This window comes from Anopheles gambiae, chromosome 2 (genome assembly GCF_943734735.2).
Source record: "Anopheles gambiae chromosome 2, idAnoGambNW_F1_1, whole genome shotgun sequence".
NCBI classification, from domain to species: Eukaryota; Metazoa; Arthropoda; class Insecta; order Diptera; family Culicidae; genus Anopheles; species Anopheles gambiae.
The window spans coordinates 51654189-51677035 of record NC_064601.1 but is presented as its reverse complement, the minus strand read 5'-3'; the positions used below and the strand labels follow the sequence as shown (position 1 = coordinate 51677035).

Here is a 22847-nt window from a genome sequence, read left to right as displayed (position 1 = left end):
GGCTTGCTAATCCACCACCGTATCAGAGGTTCGTCGCTTGCTGTCCTATCGAAGTCTTTCCATTCGTGCGACCGCGTCCTCTTCATCATATACCGTCGTCACGACAAACGAAAGGCAGATGTGTCTAATGGGCGGGCGGAAAAGAAACCAGCCGCAACATGGATACCATTAAAAGCCATGGCGTGACGAATATTGGGAATTGAATTAAAACGGAAGGTTGTTATATCGCGAAATAAGACCCACCAACGCGATACTTTTCTGGTGTTGTTTTTTTGCACGGAATGGCTGAAATACAGCTAACAAGGTTATCATTGTGAAACGAACGAATACTATAACATATCTTTCCCACACGATTAATTTGGCACGACAAATCCTCATATTTATTTGTATCGTAAATTAAGCACTCCACCATCGGCTATAATCGTAACTTACGTGCAGTAAGGAAATTTATCCATTGAAAATATATTATTTATTGGGTGACAAACATGAGTTTTACATTTAATGCTTAATTTTACAAATCAAATATTTAATTTGAATTCTACGTCCAATGCTATTGCATAAAAGGTGACATTTAATTTTGATATCTTTTTCGCAGAGACCAAAAAAACAACAAACAACTCGTTTGCTAATTGCTTACTTCAAGCTTCATTGTAACTAAATTTCAAACCTTTGCAAAAAAGCACGAGACGCGAGTAATTTAACAATTATTTTCAACATTAGCTGACCTCCCAAGAGACCGATAAAAACGAGCAATGCACGCGGCAATGGAACTGGCGGCGCAACAAAAAGGCAAAGGAACGAAAACGACAGTCCTTGCTGCTACTAGTAGTCCGCGTACTGCCCCTCAATGTCAGTTGATCTTAACGGTGGGCAAATTAAATTTTTATGTATCATAAAACGACAAGCATCGTTGGAGGTGAGGCTCTGCCATGATAACTGCCATGATGTTTCGCACCCAGAGGGCACTCCGGGTAGCTTAGGCCACCGGAGAAGGTTACCGTCGGAATAAAGGAACAAATGAACATATACGCACAACCACCAAGCAACAGCTCGGCGGTCCACAAGTATCGGTATCATACGTTGACACTTGACCAGAAGAGCGATCGCTCTACTGGGCTGCTGCTGCCCAGCACACACCGTGGAGTGCACCCTGGGACGCATGCATACAATGCGGATCCGCGAGTCCCTTGGGAGTAGGTCAAACATTAATGGTTGCGAACGATTGCGCAAAGTAAATGCAACCAATAAAAGAGCAGTTCGTCCACACGTTTGCTTTCCGTGGCGCACTGGAACTGGGCGAGATACAATCTCGTCAACATTGAGCATTGAGGAAATAAAACGCAAAATTAATTTCCCTTCCCGCCCGTCCTTCCCCAACACTTTCCAATCGAGCAGAATGCATCTCGTAAAGTGATACGAGCGAATGGACAAAAAAAACAACGATAAACCAACCCACAATGTTCGCACCCTTCAGCCACCGTCGATCACGCCGGCCCGGCGATCCGATTGTGCTGATCGTAATTAACCGATACTAATCCAAGCTCGACCGCGCCGGCGGTATGTGAGCCCAATCGAAGGATCAGGTATCTTGTCTCGGCTCGAGAAAAGTTCATCAGTCACCCAAAATCATTCTACGGTGGAGCCTGCCTGCTTTATGCAGCTGGCAGAATTGACACAAGGTCAGTGACGACCCAATTACGAGCGCGACGACAACGAATGGTGACGAAGGCCAGGGGGTGGGAGTTTTTGATTGGCGGGCAGAAGCCATCAAAGAGATTTTGCCGCAAAACGCTAAATCTACATCAACGGATCGCAGCCCGCTCCGTTGTCATTCGCACGGATCCAATAATGGGCATTTTTAAACCATTTCCATCCGAACCGGGTCAGGTGGAAGTCCTTCCTAAACCTAGGACGCGTGATGACGGGGAAGTGTGTGTGTTTGTACGTGTGTAGCCGCTCTCTGACAGGTTGATCGAGAGGTGTTAAAAGGACCAGCAGCAAGAAGAACCGATCGAGCCGAAAGTGAAGTAATAAAGATATCGCTCGTTTTAATCACGATCGAGCATTCACTTTTGCACAGGCGTCAATAAAAGCCACAATCAACATATTCACATACAAAATATACACATCAAAATATCACATAGGTTTTTTTGTTTTTGGGCGGAACTATCTGTAGGATATGAAAAAGACGCCAGGAAACTTCGAAACTCCTAAAGTTTAATCAAAAAGGTACACTTTCGATGCCGCAACAATAAAAACATTTGTTTTCTCGTACATATCGGATAAAGATTTCTAGATCTCTATCTATTCAAAATTGATTCTTCGAGTGGCTTTCATATGGTAATTTAAATATGAGCAAAATATTTGGTGGCTTCCTAAAATTCAAATAAATCTCAGAATATGACAACTGACATGACAGTTTCGTGAATGCTGCAAGGTGAGAAACAACATTTCTTCGACACAAGCCCTATATCCATATGGCCAGACGACACTTGAGTCCACATGGCAGCAAAGGAAGCGGGTGAGATTGCAGTAGGAAATTAATTTAAAATTACCCTTCCGAATCGACCGCTAACACGGATGACCATCGGGATAAAAAAGGGTAGGAAATCATTAAAAAAATCTTCTTTATCTATAAAACCCGCCGACTTACCGTTGTCCATATCCGGCTGCACACGGGAGGCCGGATGGTGTTGTGGCAGGTGACCGGGCTGGTTCGGTTCCTTCTGTGCCTGACAGTGCGGACAAGCTTCGTTCCGGAACATGCACGAGTAGCACCGTTCGTGGCCGCAGGCGTCGATCAGCTTCCTTTTCTTGCCCTTATCGAACGGCATCTGACAGCTCGGACAGAGGGCGCCTCCGGTTTCGTTTTCCAGTATCTTACGAATCGCTGCCAAATCTGAAAGTAAACGAAAGCAAACGAAAGGTTTTTAGTCGGTTAGTCACAACCAGCACCCTGCGCACCTTCGCTGGCACATCATTGGGAGCGGGTTACGATCCATTCGAGTAAAAGGTTCTCCGCAAAATATCAACTGGCCAAAAACCGAAACAACCAAACCCTCCACGACGCTATCATAGAGCCATCGATTGAAAAGTCAGCGGCCGCTTCAAGACGCTTAGGCCCTTCAATTCTCCATTTTTGGGGTGCCGCAGCAAAGGGAGAACAAAGGTCAATAAATTAATGACGCCTCATTTACCACCCTGCCGAGACGAGTTGGTCGTACGAGCCTCCATTAGAGGCGGAAACGAAAGTCACAACATTGGAATTGGACCCATTCGGGGTTTAAAAGGGGGCCGACCAAGGTATGACCTTCCAAACGTGTGAGCCCTTTGGCAAGCTTCACCGACCATAAATTTACTCAGGATCACCTGGTTAAAACTAGGCTAGATTTACTGCGTCCTCAGCGGGCACCGTACCCTTGGTTAGGTGCACCTGAAACGAGTGAACCCAACCCAGATCTTCGCGCGGGATATTCAGAGTCAGCGTACCTTTAGGGAGACAGAAAAGCGGCCCTACTACGAAAGTACGATCCCAAACATCACTCAACCATCGAGTCTCCACAGAGCGCCCAGGGCTCGAGAACAATCGATTTTTCAAATTTGCAAATATTAATAACCAATGTCCCGCGGGTCAACAAACCGGGACCACGTGCCCTTCCCGCTCGCTCGCCACTTTGTTGGGTGGAGCACCTGCTGTGTGTGTTGCCGTGTTTGATCCAGCGGGAGGTCCCGACCGCACCCCGACCATAAGGAGAAATACGGAAACGGCCTGGAAAAGACGAATTGACAGGTCCGGCCGGGGGAGCGCGTTCGCTTCCCGTACGTTCATCCAAAGTGAATTGAACTTTAGGCCCCATTGCAACTTTTGACGCGAGAGAGCGAAAGGACCCCGGAGGGTTCTCTCGTTTTTGTTTTGCTCAAACGACCGTTTGCAACAATGTACGTACGCGCTCGATTCGTCTGTGACAAAGTAAAGTACATGAATCGTTCAACCCATAACAGGGACACTACATTGGTTGTGTGTCAAACTCCTGATCAGATCAGATCTATGCCGTCTGCTAATATTAAACACCGACCATACACACACATCGGGATCAATAGGATGTAGAATTTCTCGAGCTTAAGCCGTGGCAACTCTGCGACGTGGTGAATTCACGCGTTGCTCCAAACTTCGATCCCCATTGTAAAACAATAAATCATCCTTGCTTGTCCGCGCGCACCGTTACCTCCACCACTCATTCCCCCCTCACTAGGGTAAGCGATTAAACGGTCGAGATTTTGGCTCCACAGGATCACGGTGATGCCTCGGGTGCACGATTTCTTCCGCGAATATTTTGTCAGTTTTGAATGTAAACAACTTTCCTGCCCGAGGAGATCGATCTGTGTCGGTCGTCAACCGGCCGCAACCTCTTAACCAATAACGGACCCTGCCAACTGTGTGGAAGTGGGTCACTACAGCGGGATTAAAGTACTGAACGGTATTGCTTGTGGATTCCAGTATGCCAGGACGAAAGGAAACAAAGACAGGCACAAACACACGAGCATCCGAGAATGCCCCATTCACCCCTAGAGCAAGCTGCTTCGTTGCCCCGCATCGAGGGTTATTGATCGTCGCGCATTGCTGACCTTTCAGCACCGCAATGGTGGAAAACCAAACGATCGACATGGTGCGCCTGTTGCAGACGTTATTTTGTTAGCTTTTCAATGCCTTCGTAACAGGTTCTACTTGTTTTATTCTTTCTTCTACGAATATCCTATTTTCTGAATGTTGAGAAGAATACTGGTTAAGTTAGCATTCGGGGTGATACCCTGATTGAGTGAACATATGTTTAAAAAACTAGTCAAAAAATTAAACACGTGTAAGGTTATTTGTATTTGAATTAACAGGTAAGGTTATTATTATTTGAAGAAGCGTGTTTTAAAGCATATAAATTATTTCTTGAAACGATGCTAATATTCAGACAGACACCAGACGAAACATGGCGTCAAGATCCTGGAATAAAGAAATTTCAAATGTTAAACGTAAAGAATGTTCAAAATACTCCATGCTCTCGAACTAATCCGTAGTCCAATTCAGAGAGTAGTCCAACTAACGGACTAACGGGTGGAATTAGATTTCAATTAGTGGGAGATTAATTTCGGTCACGTTTATCCAAGATACGGTTGCAATAACTGCAGCTCGAGCACCGCACGATGTAATAACGATATAAAGCAACGATATCTATGCGCTAACACGAACACGGTACGCGACTGTCAGATCCATACCATAACTCTTCCCAACCGACAAGAGAAACGGCGCTGAAATGCACAATGCACCCAATCTGGCATTGTGCATACGGAGGGCTCACAAGAATTGCACATTTGCGGCCATCCCGCTTTCACATTCCGCGCTTGAAAATAGTACAGAAGTATTAGATCGGTGCTAATCTACCACAAATCCAATAAACACACTCGAACGTACCATTTGCAATTGTGTTACGGTTTGGCGAAAGAACCTTTTCCAACGATCCGGTTCCATTCTTTGCCCGTGGACTTTTGGGCTGTGGACAAACAGGCAGCGGGACGGATCGACGGAACGTGCAAAACATGCTGAACATAGTTTTCGCTAATGTCGTGACAGTGAAACGTGTTCCCCCGGCGAATGAGCTATGGCGGGCAAGTTAATTCCAGTCCCGAGTTTGATCGCTTGTTTTTCCACATTCAGCCTGTCATCGGCAGCTTGCAGTGAAAGAAATTGACTTGCCAGGTCTCTGTCATCGCACCGCACATCGCACACAGGTCAGTCACATGCCAGGCCAGTGTGTGCGAGAGAAATGTCTGAGAACATGAACGAACTTCGCTTTGGCCGATCGCGGAATGCTAGTGGATCATTTTTACGAGAATGTCCGCGTTATCAGTGTCAGTTGAAACTCAACTACCCCAGCACCGATTGACGATGGGCAACTTTGTCAGCAGAACATGCCGGTGCCAGGAAGCATTTAGGCATTGGTCGCTTGTTTATGTGCAGCGCTAGTTTTGCCCATAGTATCCTTCACTATAAAGCTTTTCACCGCATCGCATTGCGACCAATGTATCGGAACCGTTTGTTTGGGCTTTCTACATAATTTATGATTGTCGCAGATAAGATCGAAATAATAAATTGGCACCGAGCGGAGCCGTGCGGGAAGCTGGTCCAATGTCGGTCCAATGGAAGCTGGTCCAAATCCTTTCACCTCTAACGAGTTCGCGCCGGTGCGCTGTGCGCCAACTCCGCAGCATCGGATCGGTCCGAAAGGCCGATTTAGCTAATTTGATTAGGGTGGTGAAAGTCGGCTTGACTAGGAGGGGCTATAAAATTAGTCAAATGAAAATAAAACAAAATGAATTAGTTTCCCATTGCCACCAGCGCCAAACATGTGCCCCGGATCGGGTGCGCATCACAACCCCGGTTGCCGCTTCACTAAACCTGCTAGTGTCCAGCCGTTAGATATTTTTACGATACATCATTTTCGTTCGATCACCCAATTAATTATCGCGCTTTTCCACCCTTGGGCTTTTGTAAACTGTGATGGCGAAAATTGGATTGCCCTTGTTGGGAATGAAGCGCACCAACCAGCAGGAACAGCAGCAGGAGCAGAGAAGAAAGGCTAACCAGGCACCGTTAGACTCCTGGCAAAGGTTCCTCGTTCCATTCCGGACGAAGCGCGCACTGAGCGGTAAGCTAAATTTGCACGGACTGAGTTTTTGGGACTGCGATTGATGCTACGATATGTTGGGATTCATTTGCTTGAGTGTTGTGTTTCAATCCTTCATCCTCGGGCAGACCACCAACCGATGCGTACGAAGGGTCCGTTATCTGGTGTGGGAACGACGGCCCGCCATATTTATGAGCCCCTATGCCACCCGGAGGTTGGATGTTATAAAAAGAAAAGGAAAGCATTGGCTCCGTCGGGGAAACGTCGTGGATGATAGCTATCAATTTATTCTGATCGATATCTTTTTGGCCAAGACGAATGTGACCAGCGAAACGAGCTTTATCGTTGGAGTTTTTGGGCATCATTAGGAATGTTTTATGTGTTTGCGGAAACTTATCGTTAGCAAAACGGCCTCTTTGGACCGTTCCTTCTGGTTAAAGAAAAAATAATCTTATCTTTGGCAACAAGGCACCATAGGGTTAACGTTTTATCAACCTAATTTGGATGATAAAATGATGCGTTCCCAGAAATATTCTTTAATTTTGCATCACACATCAAACAGGGTTTAGATAGATTCCTTTATGTTCTTCATTTGACTTGAAATCTGATTACTAATTCCACCATTTTGTAATTTCCTTCCATACCTCATTAAATTTTCAGAATAAAAGTTGGGTATATTTCTAAATGCCCCTATATAATATGCTGAGACTGTAGTTAATTCCGTGAGTAAAACAATGCCCTACACATTGATAAGTGTACCTCGACAAATTGAAGCAAAAAGTATCTATTGCAATGTATAAAACATTTGAAGCTTGTTGCTTCTAACGCATTTTAGCTATCATTTCACGACTTCCATTAACATTTCAATCAGCTGTAGAAAGCTCAACCTGTCGAGGGACAACTACCACAAGATAAACATCTGAAATTCTAATCCACCTGTTAAGTATCATCGTTGAACATCCCATCTTAATGCTCGGTCAACGATTGTCCAATTAAAATTTCTCACATAATTTTGTACCACTCCAACATCGTGCCAGCCAAGCGTGCCTCGTGGACACATTCTTTTGACCATTTCTTTTGCAACATGGTTCTATAGCAGGAAGTACAGCTCGTTGGCAAACTACCGCTCGGCTCGTTTCCCTCCACTGTAACATCTCGCCTGTAGCATAATCGTACACTGTTGCGTCGTATAATTTTCATTTTTTTACCACCCAGCCAACGGCCCGTGACGCGTAACCAACGAACTTTAAGCAGCAAATGTGATTTCAATTCAAAAGCGAGAAACAAAATTGCGACCACTGTGGTCAATGAGCAAACCGAAAAAGTAACGTGCACAAGATAAAGACACCACTGACTATGGACTTGGCTAACGGCGGACGATACGTTAATGACGTAGCAACAAAAAACACACACAAATGTTATCCATTCGTCGAGGAATTCGTTGTTTTATCACCTCTCTAGTTTCATCTTAAATCACATTTCCAGTGCTATAATAGAACTAGCGAACGGATAAACGAAGCAATGGGAACACGAGCCGAAGGGTTGGTTCCTGGAATTTGACGCTAACCCCAGAGTCACCGGCTGAAACCGGAAGCCTCGAGAAAGATGTGTGCGAGAGTCGTCCCCCTTCACCGGGGTGAGACTGTGTTTAATTAAATTAGCCAAAAACCCATTCCACGGAATCACCAGCAACCATACTATTAGACCGTTGCTGACCGGTACCAGAGTCTGTTTTTGTTGTGGTTGTGATGACCATCTTTAAATTTTGCCTTATGTAGGCTATCAGCAAACGATCATCACCCTGGCCAATCTACCTGTGGGCAACCATGAGAAATTTAAGAGCATTTGTTTCCGCGCACGAGCCCCACCGGTGCCACACGCTGAAAGCAAACCGAGTGGTACAAGTTTGTTTTCCTTACTTTCAACACTCTCCATTCCCGAACACCTTGCGAATGGCCACTTTGATGGGAGCTGTTTTGCGTCACTTGCGAGACGACAACTGTGCAATGGGCTTAACAATCGCTGCCATTTTCAAGCCGACACCTTTGGAAAGAAAACAGCTAGAGCGTGCCACCGTTGACGCTAATCTTAATTCATCTATCAAACCAACACCAGCGATAGATTTATGCTATTTATACTGCTCCAGTCTTCTGTTTGACTCGCGCACCAAATCAAATCGTCACGACGCACACCGATTAACGGAAGCCGTTACCTTTCTCTCCCCCCAAATCGTAGCAAATTTATATTAACGACCCCTGCAGCTAAATTCGGGCGCGTGGAAAACGAAAATTTTACGATTATTTTGGTGTTGGTGTTGGGTTTTGGTTGAGTTTTATTGTGGGTATACAAGCGACACTGCCACCATTTTCTGCACTCTTTCTACGATGTGACATAAGCTTTCGCGAAACACAATAACATTTATGGACTTTCACTAGGACATGCTAAGGCTTCTTTGCGTTATAATCTGTTTGTAACAAAAGTTATTTATTGGCCTAACTTTCATCGCTTCCGTTTCGTCCCCTACAGGGAACCGAAGAGATGTTGCGGTTCTGCCGTAGGCCAACCAACGGTAATCAATCAAATTTCCCCACGAATAGTGTGAAATTTTGTGTGCATGATCATTGGTTTAATAAACTTATGCGGTTCGTTGCCGAGCGTGAAGGGAATGCTAAAGATATCACGCCTCTCCAGCAAAACAAATCACCATACAAGCCGCTCTCGTGATACTAATGATAAATCTGAAATCAAATTACACATCCTGCAACAGATCAGCATGCCGGCTTTATGCAAAGATAACAGACTATTGGCACGGAACGATTACGTACCAATGCTTTATCTTTATTTACTTTTTTGTAGAAAAAGTAGAAAACTCAGAGTACTTGACAACTTTCAACTGGTAGATAAATAACTTTCAGCTAGCAAATGAGCAGCACCCTAGGCAGATCAATTACACGGATTTTGCAAAGAAATTTATTGCGGCAAATAAACTTGTTTCCACGGTGGATTAAATTTAACACCTTCCATTTGCATCTATTAAACCGTTGTAAAATCGATCATCCACATGGGCCCCAGACCGGCGCCATGACTGTTTATTGACCACCCGGCAAGAGTTGCTCTTTGATCGACATGAAAAGCCCTTCAACAGGGCTCCAAACGATAGCCGCTCGATCGATTACACCACGATCGGTTCGCTCTGGAAAGTGTTTCCACCAGCGGAAAAGGTCAGTTTTCGGTGCAATTCACACGTAGTACACACCACGATCGAGAGCCCAGCATTTGGAGGTGCTTCATCGTGAAATTCGATGAAGGCAGTCAATGTCAAGATATTACTTAACCAGTTGCGACGACAGGCGAAGGCAGTGGAAAGAGTCACATTCTTCCCAACCAAATCACTAGGCCAATCGCGCACTCAACCCGATTCCAGACGCAACAGAGCGGAGGTACGCATTTTAGCCGCAAGCACTACTGTCAAAGTCAATCTTGCCAACCCAAGGCTACGCGGCCACCACTCGTGATCGTGAGCCTGCCATCGAAGGCAATGGGGAAGCAGTTGAAATTATTATCATACCCGTACCGCCATCTATCATGCCCTGGCGTGATTGGATCCCACGGTATTTATTTATTTTTTATTTTTTGCCCCGATGGTAAACGTTCAACGACGTTCAAAAACAAACACTAAAGTTTGATGCTTTATAAACACAGTTAAAACAATCAATTAGCAAGGACACTGGCATGCGCACCTCGGCATAGCACAGACTGACCTCCAGTTCCATTCTTTTGCCTGTCGTAGGAAACTCTCGAAAGATGGTTGAAGTGTAATGGGTGAGGTGTTGGGGTGGAAGTCGGTTCATCCGCAAACGTCGGACACGCGTTTCGAAAAGACCGAGAAGTTTGATTGATAAATAGTCTGATTGCTGATAAAATTTTATTGTCCCGTAGCAGGATATCCCATAAAGGACATCTGTGTGGTTCTTTACGTTTGTGGAATGTAGATCTTTTCAACAGCAACGAAAAAGTTCAATGTTAAGTGAAGCGAGGAGCCCAATTTGACTGAAGGTTACATTGCTAAAGCCGCGAAAGGAAATCATGTTCCCAATTCCCACGCTCGTACACACAATGTATGATTCTTGTGTTCGTTTTGTATCTACTTCCACATCCGAAAGTGATTGTCTGCAGAATGGCATAATCTAGAAGCGATTAAACTGAAACACTATTTAGCTTCTGTAATTCATAGCGGGAATAAATTGTGTGACTTGTAAAAGGAATGTTTTGTAGGTATTTCCCGTTTACCAACACATTCACGCACTAGTCAACATAGGGCATGGTTAAAAGTGAAACTAATTTCGAATATGTTGGATGCAGGAAAGCCATTCCAAAGAAAGCACAAATCTACCATCACTAACACCGCGTGGTTCCGCGTGTGTGCCTGTATGCACAAGCACTAAACTCTAACGTAGGTACCGACGCAACGCTCGCCCGCCGAACACAAGGCCCAAAGTCAAGGGCCGGAGAATGGAGCTTTGGCCAATAAATTTCCAAGATTTATTTGACAGTACAGCATAAACTTTCGTTTGTTTCGGGTTGGCCAATTTTTTGCGATGCTTCAAAACGTTCACTTTTTGCTTGCTTTCCCGTAGCAAGCCTACATGCAGGAAAGCGGGGTTTCGGTTAGTACGTCGTAACCGGTGCTGCTTCCTTTCGGCCGGCACATCCTGCATCATCAACACGCAAAAAACCGCCAACACTACTGATGGTTGATCGTGAAACTAACGGCAACAAACGGTTCCTAGGCCGTTCTGGTTATGATACGCTTCCTCTTAACTGCTCGAGAAGCACTCCGAGCCAAACCGACCGTACGGTTCGAATAAGAAGGCACAGCCAGCTTTTCCCTCGCATTTTAACGCCTTACCGATAGGTGGTGAGGAGAACTTTTTTGTTGGTGTTATTAATTTTACTTACCACTTCGTGGCATTTACGACCGAAACGAGAGGAGTTTTCGGTATCGAACCAGGTGCCATGACAGGCAGAACAGGAGTGTTCCATAATTCACACTCCAAACGAAGCAGCCTTTGGGAGATGGGAGGTAATCGCGGAAGGTGCCACACGGAGCATAACAGCAAAAATGTTAACAAAACAGTACCACTGTCGAGAAGCGTTCGTGCTAAATTATGCACAATGTTCCCTCGTTCCGATTTCAGTCATGGGTTGCAAAATGTGCCGAAACCAATTCATTCGATCGACATGCCACTGCCGTTTCGTTTCAAATGTTGCCTCTTTAATACCGTGCCAGCGTGAGGAGAACCGTTCCTTCAGGGCAACTCGGTTTGCATCCCATCTGCAGTTCAGAAAGAAAGAAATACTGCGCCGAATGGAAGGAATGTGTTGCATCTTGCTTTGAATGTTCCACGTAAGCTAACTTCTCCTGGTACCAGCACGGCAAATGCGCACAAGATTTACAAACTAACATTTTAAACAATCCCCTCTAGAGGAAGCTTACTTCCCCTGCTTATAATAGCGCCGTCGAATCGTTGAAACAATGATTCGTGTTTTTCGAAGCGTGAAAATGAATTCCTCCATCGATACGATACAAGCGACGATGCACAGAAATGCCCATTTGCAGGAAAAATAAAAACCCAAGCAGATGCTGTGTTGTGGAAGAGACGCTACCAAAGTCCTCGATTGCGCGTTGGTTGTGGAATGAAGAGGAACCTTTTTTATCTGAATGCTATAAACCGCAAGCACTCCAAATTCATTTCGACCAACGATGCTTGAAGTGTGCAAGTACGCGGCATATTCAAGCTTGCTAATTTTCCGTTGCAAACCACTCAACCCACGTTTATGCGCGATGGGAAAGGAGCAAAGCATAATTTGGTAAGGAAAAGGTGGCCACCATTCAACCCGATGAAGATTAACTCGCTCCGATACGAAGAAATTGAATGAACTCCCTTCATTCCACTGTTTCACCACCACCATACTTACGATCTGCAACCACACAGACGGTCTATCCAATTTAGAAGCACTGCAACCGAAACCATTGATCCTGCTCTGCCTCAGCTTGCACTCCATGTGCGGTGAAGCATTACCTTTAATCAACCTATCAGACAGTCGAACAAAATGTAAGCGTTTGGTACGAAAATAAATGCATCTTCCTTGTCCCGATTTTCGATCATATTCCATCACCCCCTGTGATGTGTCTAACCTCCACTTGGCATTCAGATTATTCCATACCGTCGAGACTGGCGAATCTCTTCCCGCTGGACAGAAGTTATGTTGAATGCTGATATCATCACAAAAACCCCAACCTTACCAAACCGACCAGCCGCCAACCGGTCGGGGTTAAATGTTATGAGAAAACGTTTCGATCTCGATTAGGCACATCGTCTTAGCCGTCGTCGTCGTCGTCGGAGGAGCCATTAATCGCCACAGCGATTGATTATGGTAAAGAAGCGAAAAACAAAAATGTAGATCTGCCGTGCATCATTCCCTTCACCTTTCGCGGTGCCTAAAACTGGGCTGCTGCTATTGCTAAACGTGTAGCGCATTTTCATTCAAATAGATTGCTGTTGGTCAATCTAACGGCCATTCTTAGCAATGCACTTATCATGAAAGGGCAATCGCACAGCCCGGATGGGGCCCAACGGTTGAGGAGGTAGGGTGAAATAAAGTCATAAAAAGGGTTTTATAGTTTTTGTGCAATAGGACTGATATACGATGCTGATGCTGCTGCATGAAGAAAGCAACAATTTCACTTTTACTGACGCGTTTTTATCATCTGGTAAGACCCTTTGAAAAAGGTGTAGGGCTACACAACGAAACGATTCGAAATATTTCGTAACTATGACAGAAGCTGCAAACTAAAACACTAAACGTTTTAAGAGAAATGGTGAAAGTAACAAGAATTGCTATAATGTACGCAAATAGCACATTGGTATTTGTGCAACATACGCAGTAGATAGTGTAGTATCTTACAACAATAGTGATAACCAGCTAAAGTTATCCTCAACGAAAGCTTCGTCAGTAACGTATATGACCACCATTCGTTTTCATGGACTATTGCTATTGTTAAGCTCAGCTGCAGTTTCTAATTACTGTTCTATTTGTCAGGTCACAGTGCTCTCCCGGCTACCTTGCCGCTCAAAGGAGCAACTACTTGATAATTACCAATGATAAGTTGCGGTTCGCTTCAAAAACACAAAAAGCCGCAAAGCGTGCCAGATGAAACGAACCGGCACGTTGGCACGTATCCAGAGGAGAGAAAAAGTCACACGAACAGAAAGTGAAATGTATGTGGGTCAATCCCGGGGCTCAATGCAACGGGTTGAAGTTGTTAAATGAGCTTGGAAAACCAATTTGTCTGGCCGGGCGAAAGAAAGTGAGGAAAGAATGAAATGCCGCCGCAGAGCGAACAACCGCGCGCGAAAACGCTTCACTTCAGCAAACGGAAAGTTGGAAAGTCGAGAGAGATTTCTTAATCACGCCGATTACTTAACGTTCCAGGCTCGAGCAGGCTGCGGCTTTCTTAAATACGTAGCAGGAGAAAAATGCGATTTCTGTGATCCATCTTTCCATCGCCACACTACCACACCACTTACTAAGTTATTTTGGTTTCCACATCGTATCTCATGCCGACATCAAATAACAGCCAGTGTCAAGTCATCATAAATATGTCTTACACCCCCGGCAGGACAGCACACGCATCAAATAACACAACAAATCACTCCCCAAAGACAATGCAGTAATAACTTCAAACATGCATTATCTATCTTTCATCTTAAATCTCGCCCGAAACCAGGGCTGCGACACGTCCGCAATGCGACTGCAAGTGGTGCTGCATAAAATATGCGCCTGCATTCTTCATAAAGAAATTGAAAGTAAATATTTGGTGCTCCTGCCACCTCCAACACGCACAAAAGGGTGAACAACAGCAACAACAACAAAAAGTCGAGCAAAAGCCAAATCAGCAATCGATGTGGGACTCGAGAGAAAAATGGAAATTGTAAACAACCGAACCGTTTATCATAATTTAAATAAAGCACGCACCCTCTCAATTCAGCTAAGACGGCGCCGAGGCACCCGTTTTTTCCCCCTACACACTGTGGTTCCCGCATTAGAGAGAACCGTTTGGGCCTGAGAAATATGTTTGCTAGCTGCCGATGACTCTGCTACTGCCAACGGCGGCATTGGCGGTGGCGGCGGCGGCTGTTGCTGCCCAGTGTTGGGTCATAAATCAATCTCGGGCCAGGCTCGGATAGTTCGGTGCCGATGCATCCATCCATCTCGATTGCCCCGAAAGAACGAGCTCCGTCAGCGACGGAAGCAGCGGATAGTCATGTCTGCGCGCAGCGTCTTTTGCCTAGCTGTTTAGGTAACAGCGCCATTTGTGCCAGCAAACTATCCACCGAAGGAAAGGCTGAGGGTTTGTAACGTGTCCATTCCCTGGCCAGCGCTATTTATCATGTTTTTGTCTGAAGACCTCCCAATGCCTTTATCGCCCTTTTGTCTAAACCATAGTGCCTGTCGTACATGGGACATGGGCTTCCGCAAACCGGCAGCGCAAAACTACTGAATCGTTACTGAAATGACCCCCGTTTTAAGCCGCGCCCTGCACACCACACCTAGCTTCATTGGGTGGAAAGGGACATGGTCACAACGCCACCGGTCCCAAAAAGTTACCGGCCTCCTGCGCAAGGGGCAGGGAAAGGGATAAGTCGCCGAAACTAATTTTAATCTTATAAACGGCAATCCAACAACAGCACTGGGGGAGGAACCGAGATATTTTATTATCCATACCCCAACCCCGTAATCGATACGGCACTGCTTTGTCCTTAGATTGTCGTGAAACGGTTGACCTACATCCTGACCGCAGCAGCAGCACTAACCAATGGGGCAAATAATAAGCTTGGAAGATTTGAATTTGATACGTCTCCGATCGGTCAATGGGATCTTGGCGCAGAGCACAAAAAAAGAAGCATTCATTTGCAATTTTTACTTTACGACGCACCTTGCCTCGATGGCTCATAAATGCTGTCCCGTTTTGGGTAAGTTTGACCGTCCGTACGGTTAATGCTGATGAGAAGAATACTATAAAACGACTCATAACAATCTCGAAGAGTGGTAGTAAATGTGCGCGTTTTTTGTCTTGGTGTACCTTATTCATTACCCGCCATAATTTACGCTCGAGCTATAAATCACGGTAAATGGCGAATCACAAGCATCAGTGCATAAACGTCACACGTCCCGGAGTGCTCATTGCAAAAACGGCACGTCTGGTGTACTTCATGCTGCAGCAGAAGAGCCTCTATACAGTACAGTTCCGGGCGGATGAAATAGGATCCATAGCTGCTGGACAGCACAAGTTCTGTAAAGAAACTACACATAGAAAAAAGCATAACATTTTCCAGGTAGAACGAGCTGGCCATCAAGATCATTATACAGACTTACCCTTGGACAATATGTTGCGATAAAAAAATTCAAACTCAATTAATTTCACCATGCTGCAAAACTGTACACTTAAAATTGTTTTGACAAACCAACCACTAATGAAACGGACACTAACTGTTGCTAATCTACTGTCCAGCTCGCATACACACCCCTAGCAAAAGCTGCACGACTCGCAACCAAAAAGTCATGCACAATCCCTAACGGCTCTAGCCTTCATGCGCACCGGCACGGAGGTGGCATCAGTCAGATTGCTAGACTGAGGGGGAGGTGTTGTATCTCCCCTCTGGACATGAAGGTTGCCACAGTGGCAGAATAGATTGCAGATCTCGTTACAACAGAACTGGCCCGTCATAGTAGTGGTGGTAGTGCTGGTGTTGCGATCACTAACAGGATCATGTAGTGACAGTGGCCACGGCCCGCTCCATTCCAGTGCGGGCTAGACAAGTTGGCAGTTGGCAGTCGAGCAATCGGTCTACTAAGCCCGCTGAGGGAGTGCTGCAGGAGAGTTTCGTTCCGCTGAGGGGCCCTTCTCGATTACTGAAGGCTTTACGAACTCTCAGTGGTACGGGGAGTGCTACGCCGCCTGCTCAAAAAGACCATGAAGTTTACAATGATCTCCCAGAAGATTTCAACTTCTTTTCAATGCAACACTACTCGGGCGGGGTGACGGTGGTGTGCTGGTTGGTTGGAGGTGAGAATCGTGCCCGTTTCTGGCGGCTTCGTTCACCAGCGTGTCCAATTTGTGACATAAGGTAGAATGGAATCGATATCTCCGGTGCTGCTGCCACCGTTGCCTTTTGGTTGAATTTTACAAACGAAATCGCATGCAGCTCTCATCGATCATCGGGAACTGAGGTACATTGCACGCTGCCCCGTGCAGCTGCAGAACTAAAAGTGCATGACCTGCTGCTAGCATAACCTTTCGCGAGCGCACAGTATATTGATGACTGAATAGCAGCTCCTCTGCAGCAGCAGCAGCTCCAATAAGTGTGAGCGCGCGCTTCGGCGCTTGTGTCACGTAAATAACTAACTTTCTTGCCAGCCAGAGTGACTTTTTCGAATGCGTGCCGGTATTTTCAAATACATCATTTGCGGTCGAAATCGAATATAACACGCATTTAATCATGTCAAGACGCGTACAGACGCAGGGACACGAACCTTACCTTAGCAAGCTGCAGAGGCTCTTGAGAAATTCAGTCATTCCCCGTCCCGTCCTCAAGCAATGCAGTCGAGATTCATTGATAGTCTACTAATGGCATAGCTAACGCCGGGCACGAAAGCGACCAACACCGTCCCTGCGCTTGCATTGCACTTTCGGAGTGGAGGTGTTCATTCACCAAACTTTTGCCCGACCGTTTCCTCGCTTGTCCTATTCCATTCGATGCTGGGAGGAAAGTGAGAGGTTTGGCGTGCTTTTTTTTGCAAGAAAACGTGATCGTGAAACCCGACTGGCCACTAAGCCGCACGGCACGAAAGAGCGAGCATGATGTAACATTAAGCGCACCAAACCAGCACCGATGTAAACCAGGCTCTCTCGCCAGATCAATCGCTGATCGCTGATGACGACGATGGCGTGGGGTTCTTCGCGCCTTACGATAAACGCTCCAACCGACAAACGTTCCCGACTGCAGCAGTGCAAAAAATGGTACAGCATGAAAGAGAAAAAAAGGTTGCAATTTCCATTCCCCCTCCTCAGCCTATCGAATGGAGCTGCAGCGCAAAAATTAGGTCTCTATCGTGATCATGATCATATTATGGTTTGAAATTGCGAAGATTGAAAACAGTTAACAGTCCGCGTGATACCTGCGCATTACGATGTGCGAAAAGTTGCCACACGGAAGAGAGGTCATCCCAATTGCACAGTCGCAAGAACGAAACGTTACGCAAGCTGCCTGTTTCTCTGACAATCGCACCATTGTAAAGTTCAATTATGAATCGTTTTACCTATGACCAGAGGTGTGAAATGGACATCCAGTGGTATGAAATTGTGTCAAATGGGGGTCAAGTCGCAATCCTTCCTGCTTTCTACCTGCCAATTGCACACACACATATTACGTTAGCGTAAAATTCGCCCCGTGAACTGAGCTCGGCGACAGTGCAAAGTTTTATGAATGAAAAAGCCCATTCCTGAGCGGAATCGTAAAAAATGTGCTTATATTTGTCAATGGACGGAGCGCGATGTAATGAACGCGATGGGGTGGATTTGTCGCTCGCAAAACAACGTTTTGCCGTTTCGCCGTGGCTCAAATCGCGCGTGGGTAGACTTTTACGATGACGCTGACGGCGGTGACGAAGCCTTGCCGGTTGTGGAATGACTTGCCGTCCCGTACGCACTCCGGGCCGGTTTGGAAGCGTTCGGATTTATGAACTGGCGCGGGTCGGTATGTGCGGTTTGTTTTTTCTTTAATATTCCCTTCTTCTCCGATTCTTTCGCCATTTTCCCTACACTAAACCTACCGTTGACCGGTGTCCGGACCGACGGGAAGGCGAAGGTGGGAAGGAAGATAACGCCTGCTAATAACCAGTAAGTATTGCAATTTATTATTGTACGTTGCGCGATTGACATAAGCACTGTGTGGGCGTATAACCACACCCATACATACATGCACCCAGACGCATGCATAAAAACACACATTCGATTTAATGGTTTCGGTTGTCCAATAGAAATTTGTCCACCTTCATGTGCAATTGAGAGCTATGCGCTCAGACTCAGAATTCATCAAATCATATTCAGCGACTAAATTTGGCTTTGCTTGACACACACTCTCACACATTCAGAAGTGTTCACTATTAAACAAGTGATATTTTCAGTAATAATGAGGAATTTGTTATTTCAAATACTACCCCAATGTAACTAACTCTCCTCTCCAATTTGTCCATCAAGTTTGATATTCAACATGTGTAGCAAATAACTGTTTACACAACATCCATAAGTGTATAAGCAGTAATCCAAACAAATTACAACACATGGGCAAAATGAAATAGTTCCTGCATTATTAACATTTTCCTATTTATGTTTTACTTTCTAGCTACAGCGTTATAATAACCGTTAAGTTAAAGATGGAAGTTGTCGTACCAATCAACACTTTATGACACGTCGACTGATCGCACCAAGTGCTGCAGCACAATTACCATGAAAATCTGGCCGGCAAATCCAGTTCCAGTGCCGCCTTAAAGAGGGTCATCTTAATCTGACCCATCCGGAGCAACATGGGTGAATACCGTATCGCATCAAAAGGAGGCAGGAAGTTGTCATGAAACCGCTCCACCATCAGCACGAAGCGCACCAACGGCAGACGATCGGGCCCCGCATCAGTCGCGAATCGCCTACGCAATCGCGTGCACGTTCGAACGCCGCATATATCGCTAGTGCAAGATCCTGTGACCGTGGTTAAAATCACACCATGGTGCCGTCGTCGTCGTCAGTCGTACGGGTATATGGCGAGCGGAAGAAGCTAGTAAAAATTAAAGACCAGCTCGTACTGAAATGGCATAGCGTGTTTAGTACCTTCGCTCGTAAGTGTCTTTTTCCACCCCTCGTGCGCGTTAAAGCGGGAGACATTTTCCTTCCGTTAAGGCGCGTGGAATGGAAGGGGAAGCAGGAGCAAGCAACAACACAGCGTGGGATACGTGTATCAGAATAAGCCCTGCGTCAAAGAGATCACTGCAAAATGCACCGCTAGGAATAAAAAAAAGCATGCTGGAATACACTGCCGAAGCGAGCGAGAAAAACAGGCCTACGCCTACGGCCCTTGGCGGCATAGTGTTGCTGTTGCATCGGCAGGGCAGGGAGCAAATTGAATTTGCACCAGCACTGAGCCAACCACAATCTAAGAGGGCAGTCTTCTGGACTCGCTTTGCCGTGCAAGCCGTGTAGGAAGACATTAAACCGGACTATTTTGCGAAGGATGATGATTCAACTCGAACGGACGCACTGTAGAGGCGGTTCAATTCGACGCAGGAAGCAAAAAGTCAACATAACAAAAATATCTGCACCATGCTGTCGTCCTACGGCAACGTCATAATCGTCGTACCTGAACGTAGCGTTAAAAGCTAACGGATGCTTGTAAATGAGCTCGACTGTCCAAACCAGTGGTTGGAATAACATTCAGCGCTGTGCCTGCTATTCCTAGCTTCATTAGCTTGAACTGCAAATGCTCATGATGGTCAGCGTTTTTCTTCCAAATTTCTTAAACAACATTTTAAATTAAAAAATCATATACATCTCACACTAACGCCGCACCGGAAGAAGGTCAGCAACATGAGCGACAAATCAACAAGTGCTATCATCCGTCCGGTTGACAACTTCCATAATATTTAAACAGTTAGCCAACCTGTGACGGTTCGTGGGATGTTCAAATAAAATATGAAACAGCGGAGAAAGAGAAATGTGCGCTGCTTCCGATCGAGCTGCCGGCCCAAAAAGACTCAAACTGCCGGCTTACCGAAACGAGCCGCGAGTTTCAACGCACCACACTATCAGGGAATGGCGCACATAAACATATTTATTGAGCGATAACTCAATTTTACTATTTGCCAACCGTCAACAATGTGGAGCCGGGAACGTGCTTTACGATCATCTTTTCCCGAGCCCATCTCCATGGAGTGGAGTGCGGACAACGTGGCAAAAGGCCAGCGAACGTAAAGGAACAAACAAAATGTCATCAAATTGGAAAGTGATTTCGCTTTCGATGCGATGTGTAGGGACGTTGGTCGGCAGAGGGATTTTTAAAGGTAAGCAGCATGCTATTTAATGTGTATTTGATATAGCAGGCAAACAGAACGCAAAAACCTCACACAAATTTGTTTTGTTCATTGCCAGCTACCAACTACTGACAACTAACCATCAGTTTTTAATATTTAACGAGTGTTTTATTCGAGAATGAGGCAACCTTGGCTAAGTTAAAAACTGTATACAATACACGCAGTGGCTTTTGATCTATAAAAACCAGCGTCTTCTAAACAAACTTTGTCTAAACCACAAACCGCTTAGGCTGCATTTCCTGGCAATTTTATTTGCACACCATTCTGATACCCCTACCGTAGAGTTAGACGCATCAATTGAGGCCACAGTCTTTTTTTATAAAACGAATTATATTTGTCAATCAAATGCAATTGCTAAACACACACAATTTGAAAAGCTTTGTAAACAGTATGTTTCCACCCTTGAGATCGAGCGTGTGTGTGAATCAAATGCTCTGTGTTTAATAGCAATTGAAATAAAACACAACGTATATCCAGCAGGTACATGAATGAAAGAAAAAAAAACAGTAAAAATGTAAGCAATTAATAAGTGCACTAAAACTTCTCACGAGCACCACTAAGCAGTAATTGAAGTTTTCTTTTTCTTGTAAAAGCACTGTTTCAGCTGGATAAAACTCGGTGGACAGCTGAAAGGTTGTCACGACTGGTACAAGCAAGTACAGGTACAAGCACATTGCCTGCACCACCACCACCACCATCAGGCCGCGCCGTCCTAAACGATTAGGCCACCAACAGATTCGAACATAAAGCTTTTCCAATTGAACGATTAATAAAAACAGACCCTAGCGCAGCTACCGCTGGTAGATAATTAGTTGATTATTGGGTCCTGATTACGGCACGACAGTGTCACTAACTACCGCTGCCTTTCTTTCCTGCTGCACCCGAAACACCCTTCACACTGGTTCGACTGAGCTGGTTCGATGTAAAAAAAATGAAGAAAAAAAAGTACACTCCCTGCTGCAACGAATCTAACGGAGTCGCACAATCGATATCGACACTGCTCCGCGACACAGAAATATGAGGTGGACTAACCACGACGGTCTGGTTTCATTTTTTTCTCGCTACCTTTGCTACAGCAGCCGACACGTTTAATGAACCTCCACGAGCTAACAATACATTGGTGCAAACTATCGCAAAATTAGGATCAATTTCCTTTTCGTGACACAATGATTTAAAGCGAAATGTGTACACTGGGCCGTTTTGTGGTTTGTCTATCTTTCTACAATCGCTCGAACTTTGAACATGTGCTATCTATCTGATATGTGCGGAATACTTGATAAGCCCTGCACAAGCAAGTGAAGGGACTGCAACTAACGAATAAGTTCTCTTCCGGAATGGAGCTCGAACGATCAACCCGGATGATCAATTGCAAAAGCAAACCGATAAGCGTTATCGCGCCGTGTTTGATCGTTCATCTGACGCTTTTACAAGCCTGCTTGAGGCGGATCAGCTGTTACAGCGAGAGGACAGCTCTCGGGAACGGATCCATTCAGCCGGCCCCTTATCCAGCAGGGTTACCCCGCCTGTCACATCCCGTTATCGTTCGCGTCGAGGCAAATTAAATTGTAAAACATTGTGTCACCACATTAAATGCCCGATCGTTCAAGCTCAGGACGAGTAGGGACGAGCACATCAACCACATTGCCTGTTGGTTTTAAAGCGCTCAACACAAGTTGAATAAAGCAACCGACCCGAACTCGTTTGATAGGGGAGAGATCGCGATCGCGGTTTAATGGTCGGGCTTATCTTTCCCCGAACATCGACCATTTTACCCTCCCCTGCGCAATCAAGGCAGTCAAAGACACGATGGCCATCAAATAAGCACCTTTTGCTGCCTTTGAAATGCCACTTGTCACGTGGCCCACTGGTGCATGCGCAGAATTGCTGGCAATAATGGGCACGGACGAGTGCGTTAATTTCTCGCTCATCCGCACACGGTGGCACACGGTTGCGATTTGGTTTTATTAG

At 45.6% G+C, this 22847-nt stretch overlaps 1 protein-coding gene across 7 annotated transcripts in view; it reads right to left on the bottom strand.

Moving 5' to 3' along the window:
• The window catches only part of LOC1274089 (protein TANC2), a 121282-nt gene that overhangs the window by 23028 nt on the left and 75407 nt on the right, over nucleotides 1-22847 (bottom strand). For all 7 annotated transcript variants that reach the window (XM_061640552.1, XM_061640553.1, XM_061640556.1 and 4 more), the window contains one exon: nucleotides 2654-2899. In XM_061640552.1, coding sequence (XP_061496536.1) covers nucleotides 2654-2899 — 246 coding nt within the window. The remainder of the gene's footprint in view (nucleotides 1-2653; nucleotides 2900-22847) is intronic.